The 25018-nt window shown below is 41.1% G+C and overlaps 1 protein-coding gene across 1 annotated transcript in view; it reads left to right on the top strand.

Annotated features, from left to right (window-relative positions):
- Window positions 1-1412: 1412 nt before the first annotated feature.
- The window catches only part of kat6a (K(lysine) acetyltransferase 6A), a 33881-nt gene continuing 10275 nt past the window's right edge, over window positions 1413-25018 (top strand). The window contains exons 1-8 of the mRNA XM_008417660.2: window positions 1413-1718; window positions 3345-4812; window positions 18193-18301; window positions 20005-20120; window positions 21205-21286; window positions 22179-22293; window positions 23378-23694; window positions 24078-24190. Of these exons, the coding sequence (XP_008415882.1) occupies window positions 4111-4812; window positions 18193-18301; window positions 20005-20120; window positions 21205-21286; window positions 22179-22293; window positions 23378-23694; window positions 24078-24190 (1554 nt within the window). The 5' untranslated portion in view covers window positions 1413-1718; window positions 3345-4110. The remainder of the gene's footprint in view (window positions 1719-3344; window positions 4813-18192; window positions 18302-20004; window positions 20121-21204; window positions 21287-22178; window positions 22294-23377; window positions 23695-24077; window positions 24191-25018) is intronic.

Here is a 25018-nt window from a genome sequence, read left to right as displayed (position 1 = left end):
GTTTGCTTTAAATCTGAGCAACACATTAAAGTAATTTGTTTGCAGAGGTGGCCCTAATATAACTCTGAAACTGTTGAGTACTCAAGAGAACTTGAACACCAGACAGGTTGACAAATACACTATTGTTTACATATTGAGGTACAACATTCACAGCTTATAAGTTATTATGTCGCAGTCACAAATGAAACCATATCAAGCCAATAATATACACTGTAGCTGTTTGTCAGAGTCGGCAAAATATTCCATGAGGCCCTCGGCAGAATTTCATTCAGAGGCCCCATTTCCACCACCAACTGCAGCAATAATTAATTGCTTTCAACATTGTTCATTGTTTTTTGGGGGTTTTTTGCATTCAGAAGACTTATAGAAGTGGTGGAGAAGCCAAATTTAATGTTATGTTCATGAGCATCCACGTAAAAAAGACTTTTACCTGCTGATGTATTTATGGTTTTTTATTTGTTATTTTCTCAGCTCACAAGTAGCGCTAATTATTAAATGTGCTTTAAATGATGACTGTGTTAGCATAACTTTCAAGCCTAAACAATTTTTCTTTGTAAGGGTACAACTGGTACCATGTGAATACAAGTTCTCAAAGGTCCCAAAGAGTATTTTGCTCTTTTTTATTGCAGTTTCTTAATTGGGTTATATTTTTACCTAAAATTTTTCCACTTTGTATTATATATGTTTTTTTTTTCATTATTGCCCAACTACAGATTGACATTGCAAATTATCTTAGGTAAGAAATGTTTGAAGACAAATATTTGTCCCCCAATAAATATAGTATGTTGCCAAGCAATGGCCGTTGTTCCATTTTTGTGTGCAGCACAGCAGAATGCAAAACTGAGGAAAATAATATGGAATTACTTTGTGGGTTCTTTGATGGGTATTACAATTAAATTGAGCACAGCGCAGATTCAAATGCAATAAGATCATTATCATTCCTTTACATTGTGCTGCTTCCACCTGTCACCAGATACTGTATCTGATGTCACGCTGGCAGCTTTAAAAACTCATAAATTATTTTAATATAGGGTGTCTTATCACTGAATATACCTTGATGGACCAGTAGTAGATATTTTGCATAATTTATTTATTTTCCCCCCTTTATTTGCACAATGATCAGCAGTGCATCAGCAAACTACTCTGCACTGGCAGATAAATAACATGCTCCATCATGCCTACTGTAACAAATACCTGCACACCGCAACATCTGATCAGTCCAGTTAAATAAACATGCTCAGGTTCTACAACACACTGCAGTGAGGAAGTGTGTCTTACTTTGATCTTTAAATACCCTCTAACGTTAACTTTTAAGAGAAAGGCAGACGCTCCCTTGAATCTCTGCTGCATGAGCACCTACCATCTCTTTTTATTTTTTTTTTCATTCTCCCTCCAACACCACCACCATCTGTCCCTTTCTTCCATTTCATGTGCTCAAGCGTTATCCACACCCCTCTCATAGCAACAGCACGTCGCCCCCGCGCCTTGCAGTGGATTTTTCTTCCTCTGGATCTGCGCCTCGCACCATGCAGACGGTCCCTCGGCCCTGCCTGACGGCTCAGTGTTCCCCCCTCCCCCAACAGCCGTGCTCCTATTTCACTCAAAGATGGCGTCGGCTCTAGAGCCCCTGGTCCTCTGGCTGCATTTTTAGCCTTGTTGTTGTCTTCGTTCCCCACGGTTCTGGCACCTTCTTTGCAGCGGCTCGACACGAAATTCCGGTGAGTAGCAGCGGAAGTCGGATAGGGTTTGAGGAGATTTGTTTTTTGGGGGTTTTTTTCTACCAGGGTGAGCTTTACCCGAGCTTCCCTCGGAAACCAGAACCGGACCAGCTTTGGCTTTCAGGGGGAACCGCGAGAGGTAGCGGGAGAGAGGGGTACGGAGGGATGGTGCTCGCGGAGGTGGGTGGGTGGCTGAGTGGAGGGGGGTTAAGAGAGGAGGGGAAACCAAAGGCCTAGGCGCTCCGCTGTGGCGGCCTTGTCTCTCCACCTCACCGCAGGCTTGAAGCAACACAAGAGGGCGGTTGGTGAAGGGAGGAAGTCAGCATAGGTGGAGACCCGCTTTGCAGGAACGATGTCTTAGCGGGCAGAGGCTGCTCGCCCGTGCTGTGTGCAGAGAACTAGGCCGCGTAGCATAATGCTGCAGAGTCCGCCGCTCAGATACCTTCAGTGTTGCACTTGCCCGCTAGCCGAGATGGCCGTCTGCAAGTTGCATTGTGCCTCTTATATAAAGGCCGCAGTCTCACGTTAGTATCATGACATTCAGAATAGGATTCCTGGTCTTATTTGTGTTGCTGGAAATTGCCACCAAAGCGGGAATGTTGTGTCTTTTTTGCGCTGGAGTGTTAGCTGTTCTCTCGTTACATGCTGTTTACGTCTCGAGTTAGCGAGTTACGTTAGTAACAGTGTGGTAACGCTAGCTCGCGGGCTACAACGTTAGCTTCCTAAACAGCAGCGGTTAACGGGGCACTCTTGTTTGTAAATACGCGTCAGACTGGAAGTATGTCATTATAATTGAACAACACAACGTAATAATAACCCTTTAACAATGCAACAAACGACACTGGTTGGTCTTTTACCTAGCCTGTGAGCTAATGTTTGCTAGCTGTGTGTGCGTTTGACTTCATGGTGTTTACATTTAGCAACCCAGCTGACCAGGTGGCTGGATCTGGCTGTCCAGGTTTCAGGAGTGTTTCGTTTGTTTTATTTGTCCCTGGGACTCAGCACCTTTTATGTAAAGTGCCGTTTAGCGTTAGCTACATTAAAACTCAATTATATACTTTGTATTGTCTCGTAATGACGATATTTTGAGTAATTAGCATGTTCATACGTATCGAAGCTCCGCTCACAGCTTTGAATTGTTTATGTGAAAAGGAAAGCATGGCTTTGTTTACACTGATCAGGCATTACACCTTGACCACTCTCACAGGGGAAGTAAACCGTACTATCTTTCCATCAGGGCAACCATTAGTGGATAGGATAGGATATATTAAGCCTATTAGAAGCAGGAAGCTTGGGGATTTGAGTAAGTTTGATGTGGCCAGTGTGGTTTGATCCAACAGATGTGTTATAGTAGCTCAGACTGCTTAAGAACTTTATTTATTGTTTTTTTTTTTTTTTTAACTGTCTTTAATTATATACTTCGAACACCATTCAGGATATGCATGCTTGTTGTAAAAATATGCCTGACAGAAGGTGAATCTTTACGGTTTTGAAAGGAATAGCTAGCAGGTAACAAAATCTGGAGAAGTTGCATGTGGGTCTGCTGCCATATATATATATTTTTACCCACTCTCATGTTTGCTGTCTGTTTTCTGACAGTTTGTTTCTCTTCAATGTTTTCTACAGTTTTCATCAGCTGTTGAGGCACAGTGGACTTGAAAGTGATCAAACCTGACTTCTTCCCTGTGGAGAGAAATTTCCTCCACTCCACAGATGAGAATCCCACATCAGTGAAAGAAGAACAAGTGGAGACAAGAGAAGAAGGAAAAAAAATCGGTGGATTTGGAGCTATCTACTCTGCTTCCTTCCTCTCTTTACATTGTAACACTAATCTCATGTTCGGGAGACCTTGATCGAATCTGTCAACTTGCACTACGACGTGTTTACTTCACCGCTGGCAGAAAACAGACATTTTTAGCACTTTAAGGGAAGAAGGACTTTATTTTTTGTCACTGTGAGCTCTACCCTCTAAATTAAGAAATCAACCTGTATTTTTGTGCTCTCTGAGGGTTTCATTTCTCAAAAGAAAGATCAGCTGCTTCTTCCACTTCCTCCTGCTTCCTGCCAGGCACGCTCACCTGGTTAGGAGCGGGCGGCAGGCGGACCGTATTTTACCAGGCAGCGGGTCGGCTCGTGGGAGATTGTGCTATGATCAACAGCTCCTTTCCGCGTTGCTCATACTCAGCTTCTGAGGGACTCTCTGTGCGGCCCCAGGACAAGGGATAGTAAGCTGGTTGAGGACGCAGAGGAGGCGGCGGCGCTACGGCGCAGGCCAGGCATTTACTTGGCTCACGGTATCTATTTTTTTATTTGTATTTTTGTTATTGTTGTTTTTTGTTTGCGGTCCTTGCGGTAAGGCCTCTGGGCCACTGCATCTGCCCAGGCCGCAGCTATGGTGAAGCTGGCCAACCCGGTTTACACCCAATGGATCCTAGAGGCCATCAAGAAGGTCAAGAAGCAGAAGCAGCGACCGTCGGAGGAGCGCATTTGCAATGCGGTGTCGATGTCCCACGGTTTGGACCGCAAGACGGTTCTGGAGCAGCTGGAGCTCAGCGTCAAGGACGGCACCATCCTTAAGGTCACCAACAAGGGCCTCAACTCCTACAAAGACCCAGACAACCCTGGGCGCTTGTCTCTGCCGAAGCCAAAAGGTGGCGGAGGCGGCGGCGGAGTAGGAGCTGGCGCAGCTGCATCAGCGGGAGGCGGCAGCAATAATGGCGCCAGCGGCACATCTCATTCGCACTCCGGCAAGAAACCAGGACTCGACTGGAACAAGCTGATCAAGCGGGCGCTGGAGGGCCTCCACGAACCCGGCGGCTCCAGCCTGAAGAACGTGGAGCGCTTCCTGAAGTGCCAGGCGGACGTGGCGGCCTACCTGTCGAGCAGCGGCTCCGTAGGAGCCGGCCTCTTCCACCAGCAGTTGAGGGTGGCTCTGAAGAGAGCGGTGGCGCACGGCCGTGTGGTCAAGCAGGGGCAGACCTTCCAGCTGGTCAGCCGCAGCGGAGGCGGCGGTGGCTGCCAGGACGACGGGACCGGGACGGTGTCTCTGGAAACGCTGCCGCCTGTTCGACTGCTGCCTCACGAGAAGGACAAGGTAACGGCACCAAACGCATCTCAGTCCAGACGTAAACACCATTACTTTCAGATTTACGCCAGTTGGCATCAGGCCGGCCACCACAACAAATTTTGCTGGACGATAAATTGTTCCAGAAGTTATTGTGATAGACAATAATAATATTGTTGTTTTGAGACCATTATGTAGTAATACAATGGTAATGGCATAATAATACAAGAACACATTCTCAAAGATCAACAACCTTTAAATTCTAATGAACATTTAACACTGGAACAGGAAGACATTTGAAATATCCGAAATAAATAAAGAAAACAACAGAAACAACAAATAAAATTAATTATGAAGTCTCTGTAAACAAAATCACCTTTCAAAAAAAGTGATAGTTGAGACCAAAGCAACAGACTGAAGACTCTCGTCATTCAGTTTTTGGTAGAAAGAGAGAGAAAAGAGAAACGATAAATCATTCAGATGAAATTTATTGAGTTTGTTTTAATTTATCATGCGATTTATTGCTTATTGCGACGTCTCTTTAGTGCCTCATATTGCTGCGTTTTACAGTTTTATCTGTTGATTATCTTGAGCTTTTTGGGTTTTAAAGGACTGATAAGTATTGCTAATAACTGAAGCAGAGTTTAGTAAAAGGTTGACATGAAAACAAGTTAATTTACAGCATGGAATAAATATGTATGGAATAAAACCTGCATTAAATTTTGACAGCAGAATGACACGTCATCACTGCTTCTTTGCTTCAGTTAAATTCTCCACAATTCTTTGCTGCGTAACTATTGGGTGACCTCATCCTCGTCCCCACAAAAACAAATGATGGAAGTACGTATCTGTTATTAATATCGGTTTTATACAAGTTTTATTTATCAGACGTTACAATATCTTAAAAACATTGCTAATACCGGCCAATATCGATGCTAATACTGATATATCAGGCATACCAATTTTTTTCTCATCAAAATGTTGTAAACTAAGTTCTTTTCCTTTTGTTTCAATCATTTTCCACTAACATCAACATCTGATAGAAGAAAATGTATTCATCTTTTTTTCTTTTTTTTTTAAAAAAAATATGCATTTTATGTTTTTTTTTTGTTTTGAAAACCTAAAAACAGAAAAAATTATCATTTTTTTAAAAGTAACCACAAATTTCCTATTGTAAAAAAATACGGAAGCCTTCTTTTTATAAAAGGTTATTTAACATTTGTGGCTCCAGACAGGTTTGGTTTAGCCGCACCGAGGGCAAAATGACTCGTTTGGTTTGTAAAAGCTTCTGGTTTAAACCAATCCGGATGACCCGGTTTGGACACAAAGAACATGAACTTCATACATGATTGTCAGGCTTTTAAAACGTATTTGTCGTTTTGAAGTTAGGGGTTATCAACTTTTTTTTTTTTGCCGTAAAATTAACTCCAGCTTTCGCATGATAATTTTGAGTAATTTGAACATTGAGCACTTAAACTGGGACGTGAATCGTCAACGCCAAATCGTTTGGTTTGAAATCTGTATTTTTTAAGGCTTTGTCCCACTGCCATGTTGTTCATTCTTTCTTTTTTTCTTTTTTAGACAGGCGCGTGAGTAATGCCTTCACAGGTATGCCTTGTTTGTTTTTCGTCCGTGGCCGGCAGACTTGTTTTCACCCGTTAAAAGAGGAAGATGAGGTCAGGCTTGGAGAGTCATGTGGCTCCCAGCCTCCTGCAGCGAGCGCAGACCAGCTGCAGGAGGCTGCTCCCTGTCAGCATCTGTCAGGAGATACGAAGAAGAAAGAAGGAAAGCGAGGGAAAAGGGAAGCAACGCGGACAAGAAGGAGAAAAGAGGAGGTGGCGTGTAGCAGAGCTAGAGGGCGAGGCCTGGATGATGCAAGCTTCTGGCCTCTGGAAGGAGAAAGAGGGAGAGGAAAGTGAGGGAGACAGAACAAGAGGGGGGAGGCAGACATGCAGGCGACAGAGGAGAGAGGGAACACACCCACCTCTGTAACCTGATCAGGAAGAGCAGTCGTCTGCTAACCTCAGCAGACCCGTTACCCCGAGTTACAGCGTCTTAAATCTACCTGAGCGCTTTCCGCTATCGGCCCCTTACCCAGCTTTCGTCGATCTGACCAGTGTTGCGGCTCGCTGCGAGCTTTGTCTAAGATCCGGGGTGCCAAACACAGTGAAGATGCCAACAGCAGAAACCCAGACGAAAGGATTAGCCCAGACAGCAGGCCGGGGGTCACGCGGGGTCGGCCCAACATGGTGACCCTCTTAGGGGAAAACGGAGAGTGACCTGTTTCTCTGGAGCTAGGTGGGCAAACATTAGTTTAAGTAATACGTTTGTACTTTTAATATGCTGGTTTGCAGTTCTAAAAAATAAACTCAATGAATCAACAAGTTGTTACAGGATATCGCTTTTGGGTGTGAAACTGTGCTGAAAGTGAGCAGATTGGCTCAAAAGTTTGCTTTGTACACAAGCTGCACTCTGTGGTTCTCACAGAACATACAGACTGACATGAGGGGTGCACCGATCAACCGCTTGATCGGCCCCAATTTTCTACATTTTGGCCAATCGGTCAAGATTTGTGTGTAAAACCAATCTCTGTGAAAGCAAAGTCTGGGCTGGGTGATAAATCGATTTCTATTGATTAACTCACAGAGTCTAAGGCCTGTTGTCCTCTTTGACAAATGTGTTTTAAAGTTTCTATTTATTTCAAGTTTATGGTTGAACATTAGGAAGAGCCTAATATATACATCTTTAATTACAAGATTAAACTCTTATTAAGAGAGCAAAGTAGTAACTCCAACACAAAACGGTTAAAGTGAAGAATGTTGAGCATGTTGTGAAATTGTACTTTGCTGAGAGAATACTTAATAGAAATATTTCATTTTTTCACACACGAGCATCAAATTATCATTAGTGGGAGGACTTTGAAACGATTGTGCAAAGCTGTGTATTTCGAAGAAGAAAAAATACTCAAACTGAGCTGGTTTTATTAGGTTTTTTTAAGCCTACCTGACAGCATAAGTTATTTTACAGAAATAACTTATGCTGGAGCTGGAGCGGGTATCAACCAAAGTTAGAATCAGCTGATCAGGCTTTTTAAAAATCAGCAATCGGCCAGAAAATTCCAATCGGTGCGCCGTTAACCGGCACTCCTTTTATAAATGGCTCCGAAAGGTTTTACCTACTAAAATAAAGTTTAAATATCTTCCGGTCCCTGTTAGAATTCACTTCCTTATTCACTATCAAACATCCACAAAATACCAGATGCACTCTAGAAGGCAGCAAAGTCAGTCATTCCTCCAGCCTTCAGAGAAAATCACAAAATTGCCGCAGAGTTCCGGACGTTGGCATTCGAGTCAGTCTGATAGCTTTTCCTGTCGCCACTCTGTTGTGTTTTCCCAGCATCGCCGTCGACTCGGCGTGGGTTATCGCCAGCGCCGCCGGTGTGAGCGGCATATGTGTCAAAAAGATTAAACTGTGCGCCACAAATAAAGGCAGAGATTGCTGTTGCGTAATCACTCCCCCCTCCCCCTGTCCCTACACCCTGCTTCACTGGGCTCTCCACTGGTGCATCATCGCCTCGCATGATCGCTGGCAGATATGATTTCCAGGGGAAAGAAGTGAGAGAGGGCGAGCGGAGGGAAATCAAAACAAATGGCTGAGCACTAGCTTTGACCCCATTTGCGGGAAGATTTGTGCATTCGGTTGCAGCTGATGGTTGCATCGGGGGCGTTCTATTCAAACGGGATCCCGAAGCCTATTTCTGGCTCCCCTAATAGGGTGCCATTGCCAGGTCACGAAGGGGGAGAGAAATGGGTGAGGGAAGTCAACGAGGGGTCATGGATGTATAGGTGGCAAAGCTCATTGCCTCCCTGAGCAGCCATTAGGTGGGATGGGCTTAACGTTCAGCTGTGTGTGTGTGTGTGGTTATGTACTTTAGCGTGTGTGTTGTTGTTCATCCAATCACAGTAGGTGAAGGCAGCCTTCCTGCCCGCCGGTTGCCCTCTCCCTAACAGCTGGAGCGGGGTGAACCAGAGTTCTCCACGTAGCCAGGCCGTGTCACGGCGAGGACGTGTGAAAAACCTGACGCGTTCGCTACGCACACCTCACATTTAGCCCCCCCCCACTTCAAACCGTCCCACTAACCTTCCCCTGATGTAATATGTCTTTCGTTCTCGGTGGCTACCGTATCTTCAGCTCCAGGAGCTGTCGCATCCTCATAGCGAATGCTGATTGGCCGGCAGATTTTTACTGCTGTGATGTGTTTTCTTTCCCGTCTTCTGCTGCAGTTACAGCATGTCGTTGGGATTTTGTTTGCATTTGTAAATCCGGTCATAATGTCTAGAGATTCTGAAATGTTTCTTTTTTTTAATTCGTAAATGAGGGGTGCACTGATTGCATATTTTTGGCTGAGTACTGATTTTCCAAAATGAAGGAAATCGGCACTGATAAGCAGACTGGCTGGTAAACTGACTGGCCTGCAAATCGGTGCTCCCCTGTCAGAAGCTAATTTTCTGCCTACAGCCGTGTTTTACAGCGCATATTTCTTTGAGCTTTGATTCCATGTTATTTCCCATAAGGGGTGATTGAAATGAAAGCAAGTGTTTTTTTTTTTCTTCTGATATTTTCTGTAATTTGTAATTTCTTTTTTTTTTTTTGTAAAGAAAGGAAAATATTTATTCTCTTGTAAACATCTCATTGCCGTAGTATCAGAACCTCTTTGCTATTTTCCCCTCAATCTATCAGCTCGCAACCGCAAACATTAATATTTCTATTTTTATGTACTAAACACAAAGTACTTAAGAATGAAGCAAAGGATTTTTTTTTTGCTTTTATAAAAAAAAATACACTCCACCACTAAATGAAAACCTGCAAAAGACTTGGACTAGACCAGAGACTGACCTTCCAGCAGGAAACGGACCCTAAGCGTACATCCAGAGCTATGCCAGAGTGGCTTAGATCAAAACGGTGGCATAGTCAAAGAAAATCCCATTCGGTGCAGAGACAAATGGAGGTCCTCCAGCATTATCACCCAGTGGGGAGCGTTTACCTTGAGCCCACCAGTCAGTGAGCGGCATCTGGCACTGGCAGCGCGTCTGCAGCAGAGCCAATGTGTGGAGCAGCTGTGGAAGTAACGGCTGGAGGCCGGCCAGCTGCCCGCCGTTTGATGCTGTCGTTAAGATTTCTGCTCCCTGGCTAACCTCTACTTAGATATTTATGTATATAGAGTTAATGTTTTTATGGAGAGCTGATGGAAGACAGGGGAGTTTGATATTTCATGAAGTTACAGAGTGACTGGAAGCTGGTTGGCGTTCAGGAATTTGAGATTTTTACTGATTAAATTTGCTCTGCTGTGTGTCCATCTTGACTTTGTTTTTTCTTCTATTATTTCTTTTCCGCATTGTTCTCTCCTTTTCTTGTCTTTCTCTAAGCTTCTGTTTTAGTAGGGAATACTGGAGCTCAGTTTGGTGTTTTCTGTAACTTCTCATCCCAGTTTGCAGCATCTGTAATAGTGCAACATTTAGCTGCAAATATTACCAAAAATAAAAACTTTTTAAATCATCATTGCTCATGCAGAGATCATGATGAATCAGTTGAGGATGTTTTCTAAGTGTAATATGATTTTGTTTTGAACAGTTTAACAGAAAACTACATTCTGGACTCAAAAAAATTATATTTTCAGCTCATCTTGTCATTATTTTGCTAATTTGGATTAAAAAAGAAAAGAGTCCATCATACCTGAAGGTTTTTGCAGCCAAAGTCATTCACCTCGATAAAAATGTCTACTTCCATCTGCACTGCAAAAACACATCTAACTAAGTAATTTTGGTTTAATTTCTAGTGCAGATATTTGAATAAGGCAAAACTAAAAGGTAACTTTTCAACATATGTAAGCTTGTTTTAACTAAAAAATTCTTCACTGTAGATAAAAATTGCACATTTGTTCCATGCATAAGAAGACATCTTTTTAATTTTAAGTTGAAGAAATCTGCCTGTGGAACTGGTACTTTATTTATACTCAAGAATTATTTAGTTAAAATAAATCTCGACTTCTTGCTGAAAAGCTACATTTAAGTTAGTTTTTTTTATTTGTAAAAGATATTGGTACTAGAAACTGCACAATTTCGTGATCTTTGCAGTGTGCAGAAAAGTACGGTGGCCCAGGAGGGTCAACAAAGTGACAAAAAAAAATCAAAGTGGAAGTATTGATAAAACCAAAGTTATAATAAACTTAAACTTAATAACATAACTTCTATTGTAACTTTTACATTTTGACCGTCTTTTGATTTCTTTCTCTTCCAGTTCAATTCTAGAGTATTAATATCACATTACTGATGGAAAATATTTGAAAACTATATATATATATATATATATATATATATATATATTAGATTATAATTTTTTTTGAATCCCAAACACCAGACATGCGCACAGGGCCGTGAGCGCTTTCGAGACACACCGTGGGCGGTTGAGTCAGGCGAGGTCGGACCGGGTCCCGCTCACCTGGCGCTTCCACCTGTTACTCCTTTGTTTTATTTGTATTACATGTCCACCCACTAGGGGCACTGTTATGCCAGGAGCATATGTAATGGGTTTGTGTTCTTCTTCGTTGCTCTCTGCATGTCTGTGCGGAGGATGCACATGGCGGAATAAAGCTGAGTAAAGAAACTAGTTGTTTCTATGATTTAACACCACCTGGGTGTGTTTCTAAAGAAAAACCGATTACCCACCAGACGGGTTTTGAATTCAGATAAGGCGCTATTTTGAAGAGCTAGCTAGCTGCTAGCCGTCACCACGAGGCGGGACTTCAGGAGGAATTCGGTTCCTGAAAATCCTTACCTAAAAGTAAAATAAAAAAACCCCACCAAAACATTCTCAGTCCTTCATAGAAATGTCGGCCATGAGAAACAGTGACAGTGAGAAATCTACGGAGTGTCGTCGTGTTGCTAACTGCCGTCTTGGCAGCCAGGGTAGAAAAAGTCTGAAACGAGGAGGAGCAGTTCTCAGGAGGAATGTGTTTTTGCAGCTCCTGTATCCCTGCCACTGAAGCAGGATTAGCTTTTCTTTCTTTTTTTTTCTTTTTTTTAAGTATCTACTGGGGATTAATTTTCAGTAGCAGCCTGTAATCTGAACCCAGTTGTAGCCAAGGTGACACTCGCGTTTGCGACGTTTAAGGGGTTAAATGTCAGGAATGATTGAGGTGTTGGTCATACCCAGGCTGCCACTGCTGCAGATTTTCTCTGGTTTTTTGCCCTCTGGGTTGTTATTTTTGTCTCCTCTCCGTGTCTCTCTTTATTTTCCCGCTCACTCGTTCTCTCTTTTTTTCTTTTTTTTTGCGTTCCCTCTGTTTCTTTTTCACATCTTGTGGCTTTGTGTTGCTCCACAGCTTTGTTCTGTTAAGCTCAAGAATTATTTTCAGGATGTTTTCAGATCATATGGAGAGTTTTCAGTTTAATTGCACCCCAGTGCAGGATTATAGTTTAATATTCTCCACTATCGGGGCGGGAAAAAAAACCCCCAAAAAATAAAACCTCTCACTGTTAAGCTGCTGCTTATCCTCCTCCTTCCTCCTCTGCTGTGTGTTTACCTCTTCCTCCTTTCACCACGTCCCTGTCTGTGTTTCTCAGGTGCTGTGCTGCATTAGGTGTAACGGGGAGCGGTGTGTGTTTGTGTGTGTGTGTGTTGCAAGCAGCCTGAGTCAGAAGGAAATGAACCTAATAAATCAAGTTCTTGTCCCTGTCTCTTCCCAGCCAAAACAACGTGCCTACCTGCTTCTTTGCTGCTGCACTGTTTGGACAAAGGCTATCTTAAGACTTAATGAGTTTCTCAGGTTTTAATCCATTGTTTGTTTTTTCCAACAGAATATATGCATTGTACAGAATTATTCAGTTTTGGTTACTCTGATTTCTTCATGTTTTGACATGTTGAGGTTTTTTGGAGAATTTTGCTTCTGTTTAAATCACCTTTGACTCTAAAGCCTGTTACTTTGCAACGACATCGGAACCCGTGTACAGTAGGGCTGAGCGATGATGAAAATTGGTAATAATACTGGTGTCTGTGGTAATTTTACTTCTTTATTCTTGCAATAAAAAGTAAATAATGTTAAGGTCTTTCTGCTTTGGGTTTATAGCAAACGTAGACCCCAGATAAGATGGGCAGTAAATCAATAATATATATTGCAATAGGCACATGATCAGTATCAATAGATAATGCGTTTGATAGGATTTTCAATAATTTCACTGAACTCCGAGCTAGAACCGCACAGCATTCTGGGGATGTAGGTAGAGGAAAGCCTTTAGCCTCTCAACCTATCACGGCTAGGTGGCATCAACTAACTCGCTCCTTGGTTACCTAGCAACAACTTGTTCAGTATCTTGCAGCACAGTGCCTCATAGCTGCTTAAAAATACTATGTTGAGTGAAAACTGGATAAAACAGGAATGTTAAAAATCAGCAGAATTTCCAATATTTAACACAAAATACGAATCAATAATTATCCATCTATTGAAGTGAAACGCTTATATTGCGATATGTTTTTCAGGCATATTGTCCAGCCCCGGATAACGAGTCGTCTGTCAAACTCACGCTTAGTACAGGCAAAGTAGGTTGTCTTATGTGGTGTACAGCAATATTACAGTGCTGGTAAATGTGCAGCTGTAACATAAACATAAAATATCTCTTCGCTTTGCAACCATAAAATTCACAGTAGTTAGATGGACTGAGAAAATGGAAGTTGAAGTAAACTGGCAGAAAGGAAAGACATCTCCATCAAGAGAAGCTGGATCCGATAGTTTATTGATGGTTGTGGATATATTTACAGTAGTGGTGAATCGATGGCAGTTTTCTGGAGGATCACTAATCTTTTAAAAGGCCGACCTGCTGATTTAAATTATAACTGATACCAATTTATGTCTTTTTCTGTCTGCAGAGTCACTAAGGCTGTGTTCACACTGCAGGCAAATGTGGATCAAATCAGAATTTTTAGTTTTATTTTGAGGCCAGTTACCAGGACAGACTTGTTAGAATGAATGTGAACTATCAAAACTGATTTTTTTTTTCCTTTTTTTTTGAGTCACGTCTATGTGTTGTCCAGAATCCAACTCGTGTCCAATCTTTCTGAATGCGATTCCAATGGGAACAACTAAAACGAATTCGATGTGACTTTGACACCACGTTCCGCCGTCGTTTGCCACAGCTGTGCACCGGCGGAAGGTGTTGGTTGTTAGCAAGATGGATTGCATTGGACTGCCCCCAATGCAGTCCAATGCAACCCAACACTCCTGCACGTCTTCACAGAGATGGATCAAATAAAATGACATGAATGCATTTTTGTGTTTTACACTTTACAAAACTAAATCCTTTTTTCTCTCGTGTTTCCCACACCAGAGTGCCGTGTGAAACGTCAGTGTTGTTGTTGTGGTTTGCTCAGTTCACTCCGGAGTCAGATATAGGCAGCATTTTAAAAGTAATGTTAAAAACCTCGGAATCGATCTGTAAACCATCTAGGCCTGAAACGATTAATCGTGATTAATTGATTATTGAAGTAACAGTCAACTAATTTAGTAGTCGAATAATCTTTGACTGAACTACACAGATTTTTAAAAAAGGGCCATTTGCTGAATCAATTACACCTTCATAGCAATAATTAAGCCAAAACTGCACAAAATGTGAATATATTTTGCATTTAAGGTAAAATCACCTTTGTAAATATCTTCTACCTAAAACTCCTCAACTGGCAGATTTGGTTCAAATTCTGTAAAGGAAAGCTGTCATTGCATTTTGGACAATAAAATGTTCAATTCTTTAATTAATGTGTTTCTTTTAGTGTATTTTTGCATAGTACAAAAACTTAAGACATTAAATGAAAAATATGCAGAACATGCCAATTTTTTTAATTCAATTAATCAATTTGATGATTAAATCATCAGATTAATCAATGATCGGGTTAATTGATTAATCTAAGCAATCAGATTAATTCATTGATCAATTGCGTTAAAAAAAGTTGCCATAGAATAATCTATTTCAAAAATAATTGTTAGATGAAGCCCCAAAACCTTCCACCTCTCTGTTATCTACACCGATTAGCTCTTATCGCACAAAATGATGCTTTAAAAGTTGCTTTCATCACGGCGACCTCTAGAATTCGGCGAGATTTTTCCGTCTCGTTTTACGCTGCTGCCAACGCTGCTGTCTGCTAGCCGGGCGTTGGGATCGACTGACCGCAGGTCGCTGACGGCTTAACAAACGCATAATGATCTTTTACAGAGTTCAATTTAAAATAAACTTTCTCTTTTATGTAAATCCAGCCGAGCGTTTACTGCCGTCTCCATTTCCTGTTGCAGATGACAACTGAAACTGTGTGAGATAACAACACGCTTGGTGTCTTGGTTTCATAAGCCTCATAAAGGAGTCTAAGGCATTAGCAGCTGTTTGACAGCTGCTAATGCTAATGCTATTAAATGAAATTCTCAGAAGAATTTCATTTAATAGCAAATATGGAAAATGTTTTTGATTTTTTTAATAGTTCTATGCAGTTTAGGCTTTGTGTGAAATAACTTTACATTTGTTAAAAGTGACTAAAGAAGGCTGATTACAAAAATACTTACTAAAAACAGCTCCATTTTATAATTTCTATCGTAATTGTAGTGGTTTTTGAAGCTGCAGGAGGTTTTGGGATTGGTGTATTTTTTTTTAGCTTCTTACAGTCTGAATCCTTTTGCTTTTGTTGGAACAGAAGCGCCTCCCTCCAGCGTGAGATGTTTGCACTCAAACTGTGGGAATCGGACCAACATAAAAGCGAAGCGATCAAAAAGCTTCACTTCAGCTTCGCCAGATTGTTGAAGACGTTTCCTTCCCTTTGTTTCTAGCTTTTCCCCCACACGGCTGTTAGCAAGCACCGGCCCAGATGTCATGCAACTTGTTTTCGCCCAGGCCTTTTCTCTCTTTGCCGCTCAGCTACAAAGCTGAGCCTTTGTAGCTGACTTGCTTACTTTCTTCTATTTTTCTTTTTTTAAACACAATGTTCCCCATCTTACTCGTAGAGCTGTGTCTCTTTTCCAAGTCTCCATCTTTATTGCTTCTCTGACACGGATGCTCACTGTCTGACAAACTGGACAGGAATTTATCAACTCTCTCTTCTTTTTTATGATTATTTTCTACTGGGGTTTATTTTAACTTTGAAAATAGTTTTGTTTTTTTTCCTTTTCCCCACATGACACTTTCTGCTCATAAAGAGTCTTTGTTTTTGAGGTCTGCACACATGGAGCGTATTGGATTAAATGCAGATCTTCACTTGCAGTTTACTGAAAACAGCAAGTAATTGTGTTAGGGTATTATGCTTGTCTTTGAAGTTCGGTTCAACAATCTGCTCACATTTAGGCTCTTCGAAAATGCAGAAATCTGAATATTATGTCTAATTTCCATCTCAGTCTGATTTTTCTTTAGAAGCTGTAATAACTGTGTGAACCTTTATATCTGTTGCATCTGAATTTCTTTGTGGTTAAACACCAGACCAGAGGACCGTAGCATCCATACATCTTCAGCAGATCCGCTGATAGTTCCTCATTCTGGACAGAGACGTTCTTAAGAGGCTCCAAGACTTTGGAACGTTCTTCCATGTTGTTACCCTTTTAAAATCAGGACTGAACGACTCCAAAGTTGACGAGTCTGCTATCCCAACTAGCTTGTTCTCTTTCTGTGCTTCTTCTGACTTGATTTGAACATTGCTAACTTCGAGTCGTTGTTCCTCAGCAACAGCTAATCTGCACATGACTCATTGTTTGCATCAGGTTTTAGATTTTCAGATCGATTGGAAGGCAGTCGAGCTGAAAATCTACTGATTTCAATCGCCACATAACTTCATCCAGACTTCTTCCTTTCTACATACTACGTGATTAGTTATCATTTGTTTCTCTAATTGAATTATTACTAAAATTATTGCCTTTATTTCTGCTGATATGATTAATCTGATTAATCATGATGCATCAGTTATTGAAATAATTGTCAACTAATTTGGTAATCGATTCTAAAAATGACAATTTTACTGAAAGAACAACACACAGTGCAGTAATTAAGCCAAAACTGCAAAAATAGATGCATTTAAGATTAAAAACAAATCTGTAAATATGTTCTATTCAAAACCTCCTTGAGTTGCATAATTCCAGCCTCACCCAGTTCAAATTATGTAAAACTATTCAATTATTTATTGGTTAAACCATAATATAGTCAATTGATCAGCCCTCCACTGTATTGATAAGCTTTTCACAGGTTGAAGTATTTTTTTTAGCTACGCTCTTTGCTACAAATGATCACTAAAAGAATGCTGTCATTGCACTTTTGGCAATAAAATGTTCATTTTCTGATTTAAAAAAAGAATGCAGTAGTTTATTTTAATCTTTTAATGCATCTATAATATTGTATAAAACAGGCTTGAATGAAAAATCTGTGCCAACATTTTGTACAATTGAGCATCAGAATAATCGTTTAATCGGCAACTAAAACAATCGCTAGTTGCAGTTCTAAACATTATTATGCAGCGCTAAAATATGTTGAAATAAAACTGGATGAGAAACATAATAAACAGGGTTTTCCCCCAGTGCATTACGAGCCTGGCGGACCACCAGGCTCTTTTTAAAATGTTTGCATTTTTTAAGACTTTATAGTTGATGTTCAGGTATAAATCTTCCAATCTTTTGATAACACATAATATCAAGTGATATTTTCAAGCCCTAGCACCCAGCCACCGGGCTCAGCAAGTTTTCTGAGGGAAACCTTGCTAAACATAAGCGAGGGCCAATAAAACATGACTGTCACCAGTGTCAAAGTTGAACAACATTTTAGTAGTTCAGTGTGGATTCTGTTTTTATAACATATATAAACCTAAAGTTCAGCTGATTGCACCAAACTGGTTACATTCCTGCATCACATTAAGCTGAACACACACCAGCCGTACCAACGCTCTTTTGACGATCCTCTATTCTGAGGTAAAGGTACACCTGCAGTTCCTTCCACCATCACTGGTCATACATCATTCTGTTTTTTTTCTTTGTTTTGTGCGTGCTTGTACATTTTAAAGTTTCCTCATTGAGCCTCCCCAGCTGCAGACACTCTGCGGTCAGAAACATCCACCTAAACCACTTCAGCTAACGCCGTTAGTCAAGGGCGCGTAACCACCGTCCTGTGATCAGACTCCGACACATGGCGGCGCCACATAAATAATACAATCCCTGTCGTCACGGCAGCTCTCACGCTCCTCATCACCCTGAACTAGCTGCTCACACACAGAAACACGCTCTGTGGTGTCCGTTAGTGTACTAATATATGCGGCGGTGCTCGTTGACCGTAGCGGGACGCGAGGCCTCGGTGTTGTTTTTGTTTAAAGCCGTTAATTTGACAGACGGTTGTGTCCTTCCTGCAGCCCGTGGCGGAGCCCATCCCCATCTGCAGCTTCTGTCTGGGGACCAAGGAGCAGAACCGCGACAAGAAGCCGGAGGAGCTCATCTCCTGCGCCGACTGTGGCAACAGCGGTGAGTCCAAACTCCTGATTTTAACGTTGGAAGTAAATGTTGTCAAATATTTTATTCAGACAAAAAAGTTTTCAAACCCATTATGAGCTGAAGTATGTATGGACCCTGGGTTGCTTTCTGAAGCTGGACTACACAGCACAACTCAAGACGGATGTGTAAGGATCTGTGGTTAAGACGTGCATAATGTCACACGGAAACAGTTGTTCAGTGGGGGGAAAAACTTTTAACCATGTTTAAAAGTTATCAGGTCAGCAGTGAAACGAATGTTGGTCTCAGCAACAGACTTCTCAGGTGGATTTGATGTAGGACTGAAACGATTAATCTGGTTAATCGATTAATGAAACAATTGTCAACTAATTTAGTAATTGATTCATCGTTAACTGACTCAAAAAAAGGCTATTTGCTGAAAAAACAACAGACTCAGAACAGTAATTGCAACTGTACAAAATACACATTTTGAATTTAAGATAAAACGCCTTTGTCTGTAAACATGTTTCTGCCAAAACTCCTCATTTGGGATGTTTTATTTTCACCTTATGCAAATTCAATAAATGCCATGTTATTGCATTTTAGGGAATAAAATGTTTATTTTCTTATTTTAAAAAAAAGTACTCTTAAAGTATTTCTTTATTTGCAAGTATTTCTAATATTGCATAAAAATGCTTACATGGTTAAATAAAAACTATAGGACATGCAATTTTTAATTCTTATCTGATTAATCATCAGAATAATTGATTGCTGGATTAAGCTTTATTTGTAGCTCTAGTTTGAAACAAAGGGGAAATGTGTGCAGAAAAGCACCACCTGCCCTCTGTTCAGCCAGGTGTAGGAGGTGTCATGCTGTGGGACTGATTCTCCTTCTAAGATCTGTAAGCCCCAGAAAAAGCAGTACAGTAAAAATCTGCAGCTGAAAAAGGTTCATCATTCAACAGAGTATGAATGTGGCCGACCAGACTCAAAATCTGCCTTCTTCCATAAAACCTTTCAGTTTTTAAACAGTTCTGTCCTAACAGGAAAGTTTATTTCCTCCAGTTAAAGAATGTAGAGATGTAAAAGCTGCTCTTTATTTTCTAGTGAGTAGATGCAAATTAATTGACTTTAATGCTGTATACACACCTTTTATTAGGAGTGTAAGTTAATCTTTCCACATCTTTATATATTTTGCTTCTCAGCTGTCAGTGGAGCTGCTCTCAGCTTTTCCCTCTGAACTGACGGCTTCAGTAATCTCCACCTCTAATCGCAGTTGGCCAACCACAAGCCTCAGAGGGCTTTAATATTTTAATATGTCGCTAACAGTACTGTTAATTGCACAAACTTCAGCTACCTTTCCATCAGTTTTCTAGTTGATCCATCTGTTTCCCGCAGCAGGAATATGAGTTTCCTGTTGCGCTATTTTTTTAATGTATTTTTTTAGCCATTGTTTTCTTTATCTTCTGCTTCAGCGGTTAGTGTCGATAAAGCAGGATGCACACGTTTATCTGAAGCAAATCAATCTAGTTTCACTCGTTTAGACTTACATAATCTAAAAAAGATCCTCTGCTTCCCTCAGCTCTGACAGATTGTCGTTCATGTCTGATCACTATCTTTGCAGCTGAGTTTGATCCTCCAACGGCTTTCAGATCCCAAAGTTGTCCTGCCCCCCTTCATCTTTTATTTATTTATTTTTTACAATCATTCATCTGCGTGTGTGTGTTTTCCTACAGGCCACCCGTCCTGCCTCAAGTTTTCCCCAGAGCTCACGGCGCGAGTCAAAGCTCTGTGGTGGCAGTGCATCGAATGCAAGACCTGCAGCAGCTGTCAGGATCAGGGGAAGAATGCGGTGAGTGGAGAAACAAACATGGCCGACTGGCAGCCAGACAGGCGGCATCCCCTCAGCGCGCTCCTCTTCGCTCTCAGAGTCGGATAGGGGGATCTGCTCCGCCGAGCGATTCCTCTGCTCTGCCGTGCAAAGAGGGGCGACGTTTGATGAAATAATTTATTTGATCGTTTCAAAGCGTGTGACCAAATTCACAACTTTTTTACATATCAGGGTAGCAGAATTAATGAGCTCCACTACCGTGTAGAGTTTAGCTCTAAAGGCAGAACTAGACTGACGTTATGAGCAAAGATTTAGTAGTAAAAGGAGATCTATGCAGCTAAGTCTGGGCAGTATGGCTCAGAAATACCAGATCATACCAGACTGATTTCAATCGATTTTATTTATTTATTTATATTTATTTTTTTTGTCCTTTTTATTTTCTAAAACAAGAAATGAAAGAAAATATTCTCAAGTGTTTTTATTCCCGTCAGCTCTTCTATGAGATGTGTGATGGACTATTAGTTCAAGGCTTCAAAAATGTTTGTTTATTTACAAGATTACAGTCATACTGCCAGAAAAAAGAGGCAGTTTTACAAAAAAAAACAAAACTTTAAAATTACCAGGACAAAGCAGAGTTTGTGCAGACTCGTTTCAACGTTCTGCTACGAATGATAATTTGATGCTGATGTATTAAAAGATTCAGAAACTGTATCAACTATTAGTATAACTTCGAAAAGATGCTCAACATTCCTAATTTTTATTTTTGTTACTTTTCATATTGGGGTTCCTGCAAAATTACTAGTTCCTTCTTTTATTATTACAACTTTATCATTGGAATATTATGACTTTATTCACATAATTAAAAATTAATAGTCACAGTCTGGCCCTAATGATAGTTGACCTGAAACTTTAAAACACACTTGGCAAAGAAGACAGTAGCCCTTACGTGCCAAGAAGTGCATTGGTTAAAAAAAAAAAAAATTAAAATTAAAAATTAAATCAAGGTTTTCCAAAAATGTAGACTTCAAAAACTAAACATTTGATCAAATCAGTTTATCATCCATCATCATCCAACGTGTTGATATTTGTCTTTTTGGCTCTGCAGGATAACATGTTGTTCTGTGATTCTTGTGACCGGGGCTTCCACATGGAGTGCTGCGATCCGCCTCTCACACGGATGCCCAAAGGTAAATGATAAAGATACAGCGATCAGGTGATCCAGTTTAAGGTCTGACCTGCTTCTTCTTCTTCTTTTTTATGTTCCCATACAAAAAATAATGTTCTCCAGACCATTTGATGGAGAGAGCTGCTTTGAATTCAACAGAAAATGAAGAATTATTAGATTATTTCCATCCAGGCATCAAACCTTTGTCTGATTTTTGTCCATGCTGCTGGTGGATGAAATTATTACACCAGAAATGGAGAAATTTCTTTAGTTTTGAGATATTTAATGAGGAAAAATGTTGTTCTAATTTTTCTGTATTTGTTTTAGTAGTTGAGTGGCTGATCAATAAGAAACTGACTTCTTTGTCTGATTTTTAGAACCAGAATCAGACGCATTCATGGCTTCATCACACTGCCAAAGCAACATTTTAACATCGATTAATCCTGTAATCCATGTAATAGTGTCAAATTCGTAATTGCTGTGTAAAGTTTTTAAAGTGGTCACCCAAACCAGCTGGAAACGTCACCATTCAGCATTTTTATGTTTAGCTCTCATGTTTGCAATTAACTCAAATGCAGCTCCGTCATCTTGTGGTGAGCTTGAGAAAATTGAGGAATTAACAAAATTCTTCCTGTAAAGGGAATAAAAAAATAAACACCCGTAAAAGCTCTGAGGAGTCACTTCCAGTTTACTCTGTTTCTATTTTAATTAGCTATAAACATTCAGTGCCCTAAATTACCAGTTAGTCTCTTTTCCTTTTAAAGAGCGAAACAAGGCTGACCGGAATATGAGCATGAAAAGAGAAAATGAAATTAAACGGGGAAAAGAGAAATGTTAAAGGTTAATGGAGGTTAAAACCATCTCCTGAGTTTCAGCTGCAATCAGTCGTTTCTTTTTGCTTTTCTGTTTCTCAGGCATGTGGATTTGTCAAATCTGCCAACCCAGGAATAAGGGAAAGACGCTTCTGCACGAAAAGGCAGCACAGATCAAACGGCGATACAGCGCGCCGCTGGGGCGGCCCAAGAACAGGTACTGAGGGGACACTGGCCGCAAAGTATGGTGGACAAACCCACAGGGATTTCCACGTTTAATTATATTAAAACTGTTTCATTTAATCAGTTTGTTTCAGGAATTTAACACAACAGAAGCCTGTTCCTGTAAAGTAGAAGGAAAATTATTCAATGTTGAAAAGATATTTATAAATAAAACTTAGTGATATGTGCTTTATGAAGCCACCTTTAATTTAACACTGAATGAAATCCAATTGATCCTGGAAGAAAACAATGTGAGCCAATAACCATAGACCAACATCAAGAAGGAAATAGGTTAGAGCATGTACGCATGTTTGAAAGGCTTAGTCAAAGTCCAGATCAGAATCCAACTAGGAATCTTGATATTCACAGAAACACTCCATAGAGTCGGATCCAAGTTGAGCTGATTTTCAAAGAATAGGCGACAATTTCAGCTTCTAAGTATCAGACTCAGTTTGATTGGACAATGGCAACATTTGTTTCATTTTCAGCTGGTTCTCTTTTACACTGCACTGTCAAATGAACCAAACTGTTTGAGTAAGCTGTTTCCCTCCTCGCCTGTGGTGGCGCTGCACCAAGAACCAGTAAAAGAAACGACACAAAAGCCTCCAAAGATGACACTGAGCGTTCCTTTGTCACAAAAATGTAAACAAAAAATAGAGTGGTGTCAAATTTTAGCGGTTGCATGATTTCTCTTTTGTCTTTAGTAAAACACCATGAGCCACTTCTCCCTCTGGAGCTAGATTCTCACATTTGTTTTGTTTGGGTTTTTTACCCAGAATGCCCTGCGCTACAGTCTGCTTTCTCCCTGCTTGGCGTTCACATATGCGTTCAAACCGCACCAGAGTTCACTTCAACCGAACCGAGACGAGGCTTTTAGGCGGAGTACAATTAAAGTGGACTAAGCTGTAATGTAGCAAGTCCCAATAAGTTACTTTAAAGTTTATGGATACAATTAAAAGTTCCCCAGATGCTTTTCCAAAATACCGTATGTGCTACCGAAAGCTAACAGCTACGACACATGCTAAGCAGAGTGATTATTCTCCTTCAGTCAGGCTAACCTGCCGTCCTTCTCCCCACAGACCAGGGCGACCCTTCAAGAAGCTGGGAGGCCGAGGTCGGAGGAAGCGCTCCACCTCGGCCAACTCTTCCTCCAGCTCCTCTTGCGAAGGTTACCCCGGCGACGACCGGCTACTTTTTTCGATGCGCGGGGACGATGAGCAGTCCAACAGCAGCCTGCACTTCAACAGCAAGACCAAGGGCCTCATCGACGCCCTCACCAAGTTCTTCACGCCGTCGCCGGCGGGCCGCAAGGCGCGGCAGGAGGTGGTGGACTACTCGCAGCAGTGCCGCATTCGGAAGAAGGCGGGGCGGAAAGGAGAAGGAGATGACGGGGGTGGTGAGGATGAGTCTGTTATTACCGTCAGAGATATCAATGCCGTACTTTGAATTAAATGCGTAAAACTTTACATCCCTCTTTTTGAGACGTTGCACCGTTCTGTATTTGTTACTGATTTCGAATTTGTCTCATTCGTTTTAGGGCAATGATTTAAAAGAAAACATCTGCAGCTTTTGTGAAGTTATTTCTAATGATTTAAAGTAATTTTGAAGTTTGAAGTGTAAAACTGCAGAGTAGAGGAAATGTTAAAGTTTTCATGAAGAACATTAACCACTTCAGTTGTCGTACCATCAAGAGCTTTGTGTATTTGTTCGTGTTAATGTTGGTAGCTCTCTAGTGTCGTCGGATATGCATTCATGTCAGCTCATTGTTTTGGTTTGCAGACAATCAGGATGGCAGCGACTGGCGGGAGGACGAAGACAAACTGCCCGGACACGAGAACCTGACAGAAAAAGACATTGAACTGTTCAAACATATCCAGGAGCTGGCGCTTCAGGTACGCATGCCTTACTATCTCAGAGGGGAAGACGCGAATGTACAACACGCAGAAGGTCAAACTAGGACAAAACACTGTGCTGCTCGCTGATTACGCTAGGTTGTTGTCCTCTTTTCTTCTTTTTTCTCCTTGTGTATATACGCATCCACTCCCACTTGTCAGTTTGGCTCATAAACTTTACTGTCACTGCCCTGACGGGTTAGACGGTAGATAAAGAGACAAAGCATAAATTCTGCTCCTTTATGTCCTGGGTTTATGTGTCACAGTAAACCTGAGACGGTGGGTGTTTGGCCGGCTTTGCAGAGGCCTTAATAAAACTTGGATCCTGACTGGAATAGCCTCACTGGGTGCTGAAGTGTTTGGTGCTGACAGAGCAGTTATTTCACTGTAAAAAGTGCGATTAATCTGGATGAGTAGCAGTGGAAAAGACTTGATGATTGTCATAAACTGCATTCAGGGCTCGTCACACTGGTCTGTAAAGATTTAATGGATTAAAGCCACAGGGTAGAGTTGGGACAAGGCCTGTTCCCCCTGGGCATCTTAAACCTGCATGTGTGTTTCTGCATGTCTTAATATGTGTCCTTTTAGGAATATCCCAGTGAAATACGTCTATCAGACAATCAGACAGCCGTGGACAAAGCTAACTAAAAACTTAATCTAGCTAACGCAACAGTGCCAATCTTAAACATTAGTTCTGAAAAAGAGCCAATTTTAAGCAATATTCCATTTCTTCTTAAACATCTATCTGAAGTTGGACGTATCTAACTTCATTCTCTTTATTTGGTAACCGCTGTTGGTATCTTGTCAATGATGAGCTGTTTGTGACCC

This window comes from Poecilia reticulata, linkage group LG9 (genome assembly GCF_000633615.1).
Source record: "Poecilia reticulata strain Guanapo linkage group LG9, Guppy_female_1.0+MT, whole genome shotgun sequence".
Lineage (NCBI taxonomy): Eukaryota > Metazoa > Chordata > Actinopteri > Cyprinodontiformes > Poeciliidae > Poecilia > Poecilia reticulata.
The sequence above is the reverse complement of the archived record's forward strand: the minus strand, read 5'-3'. Positions and strand labels throughout refer to the sequence as shown.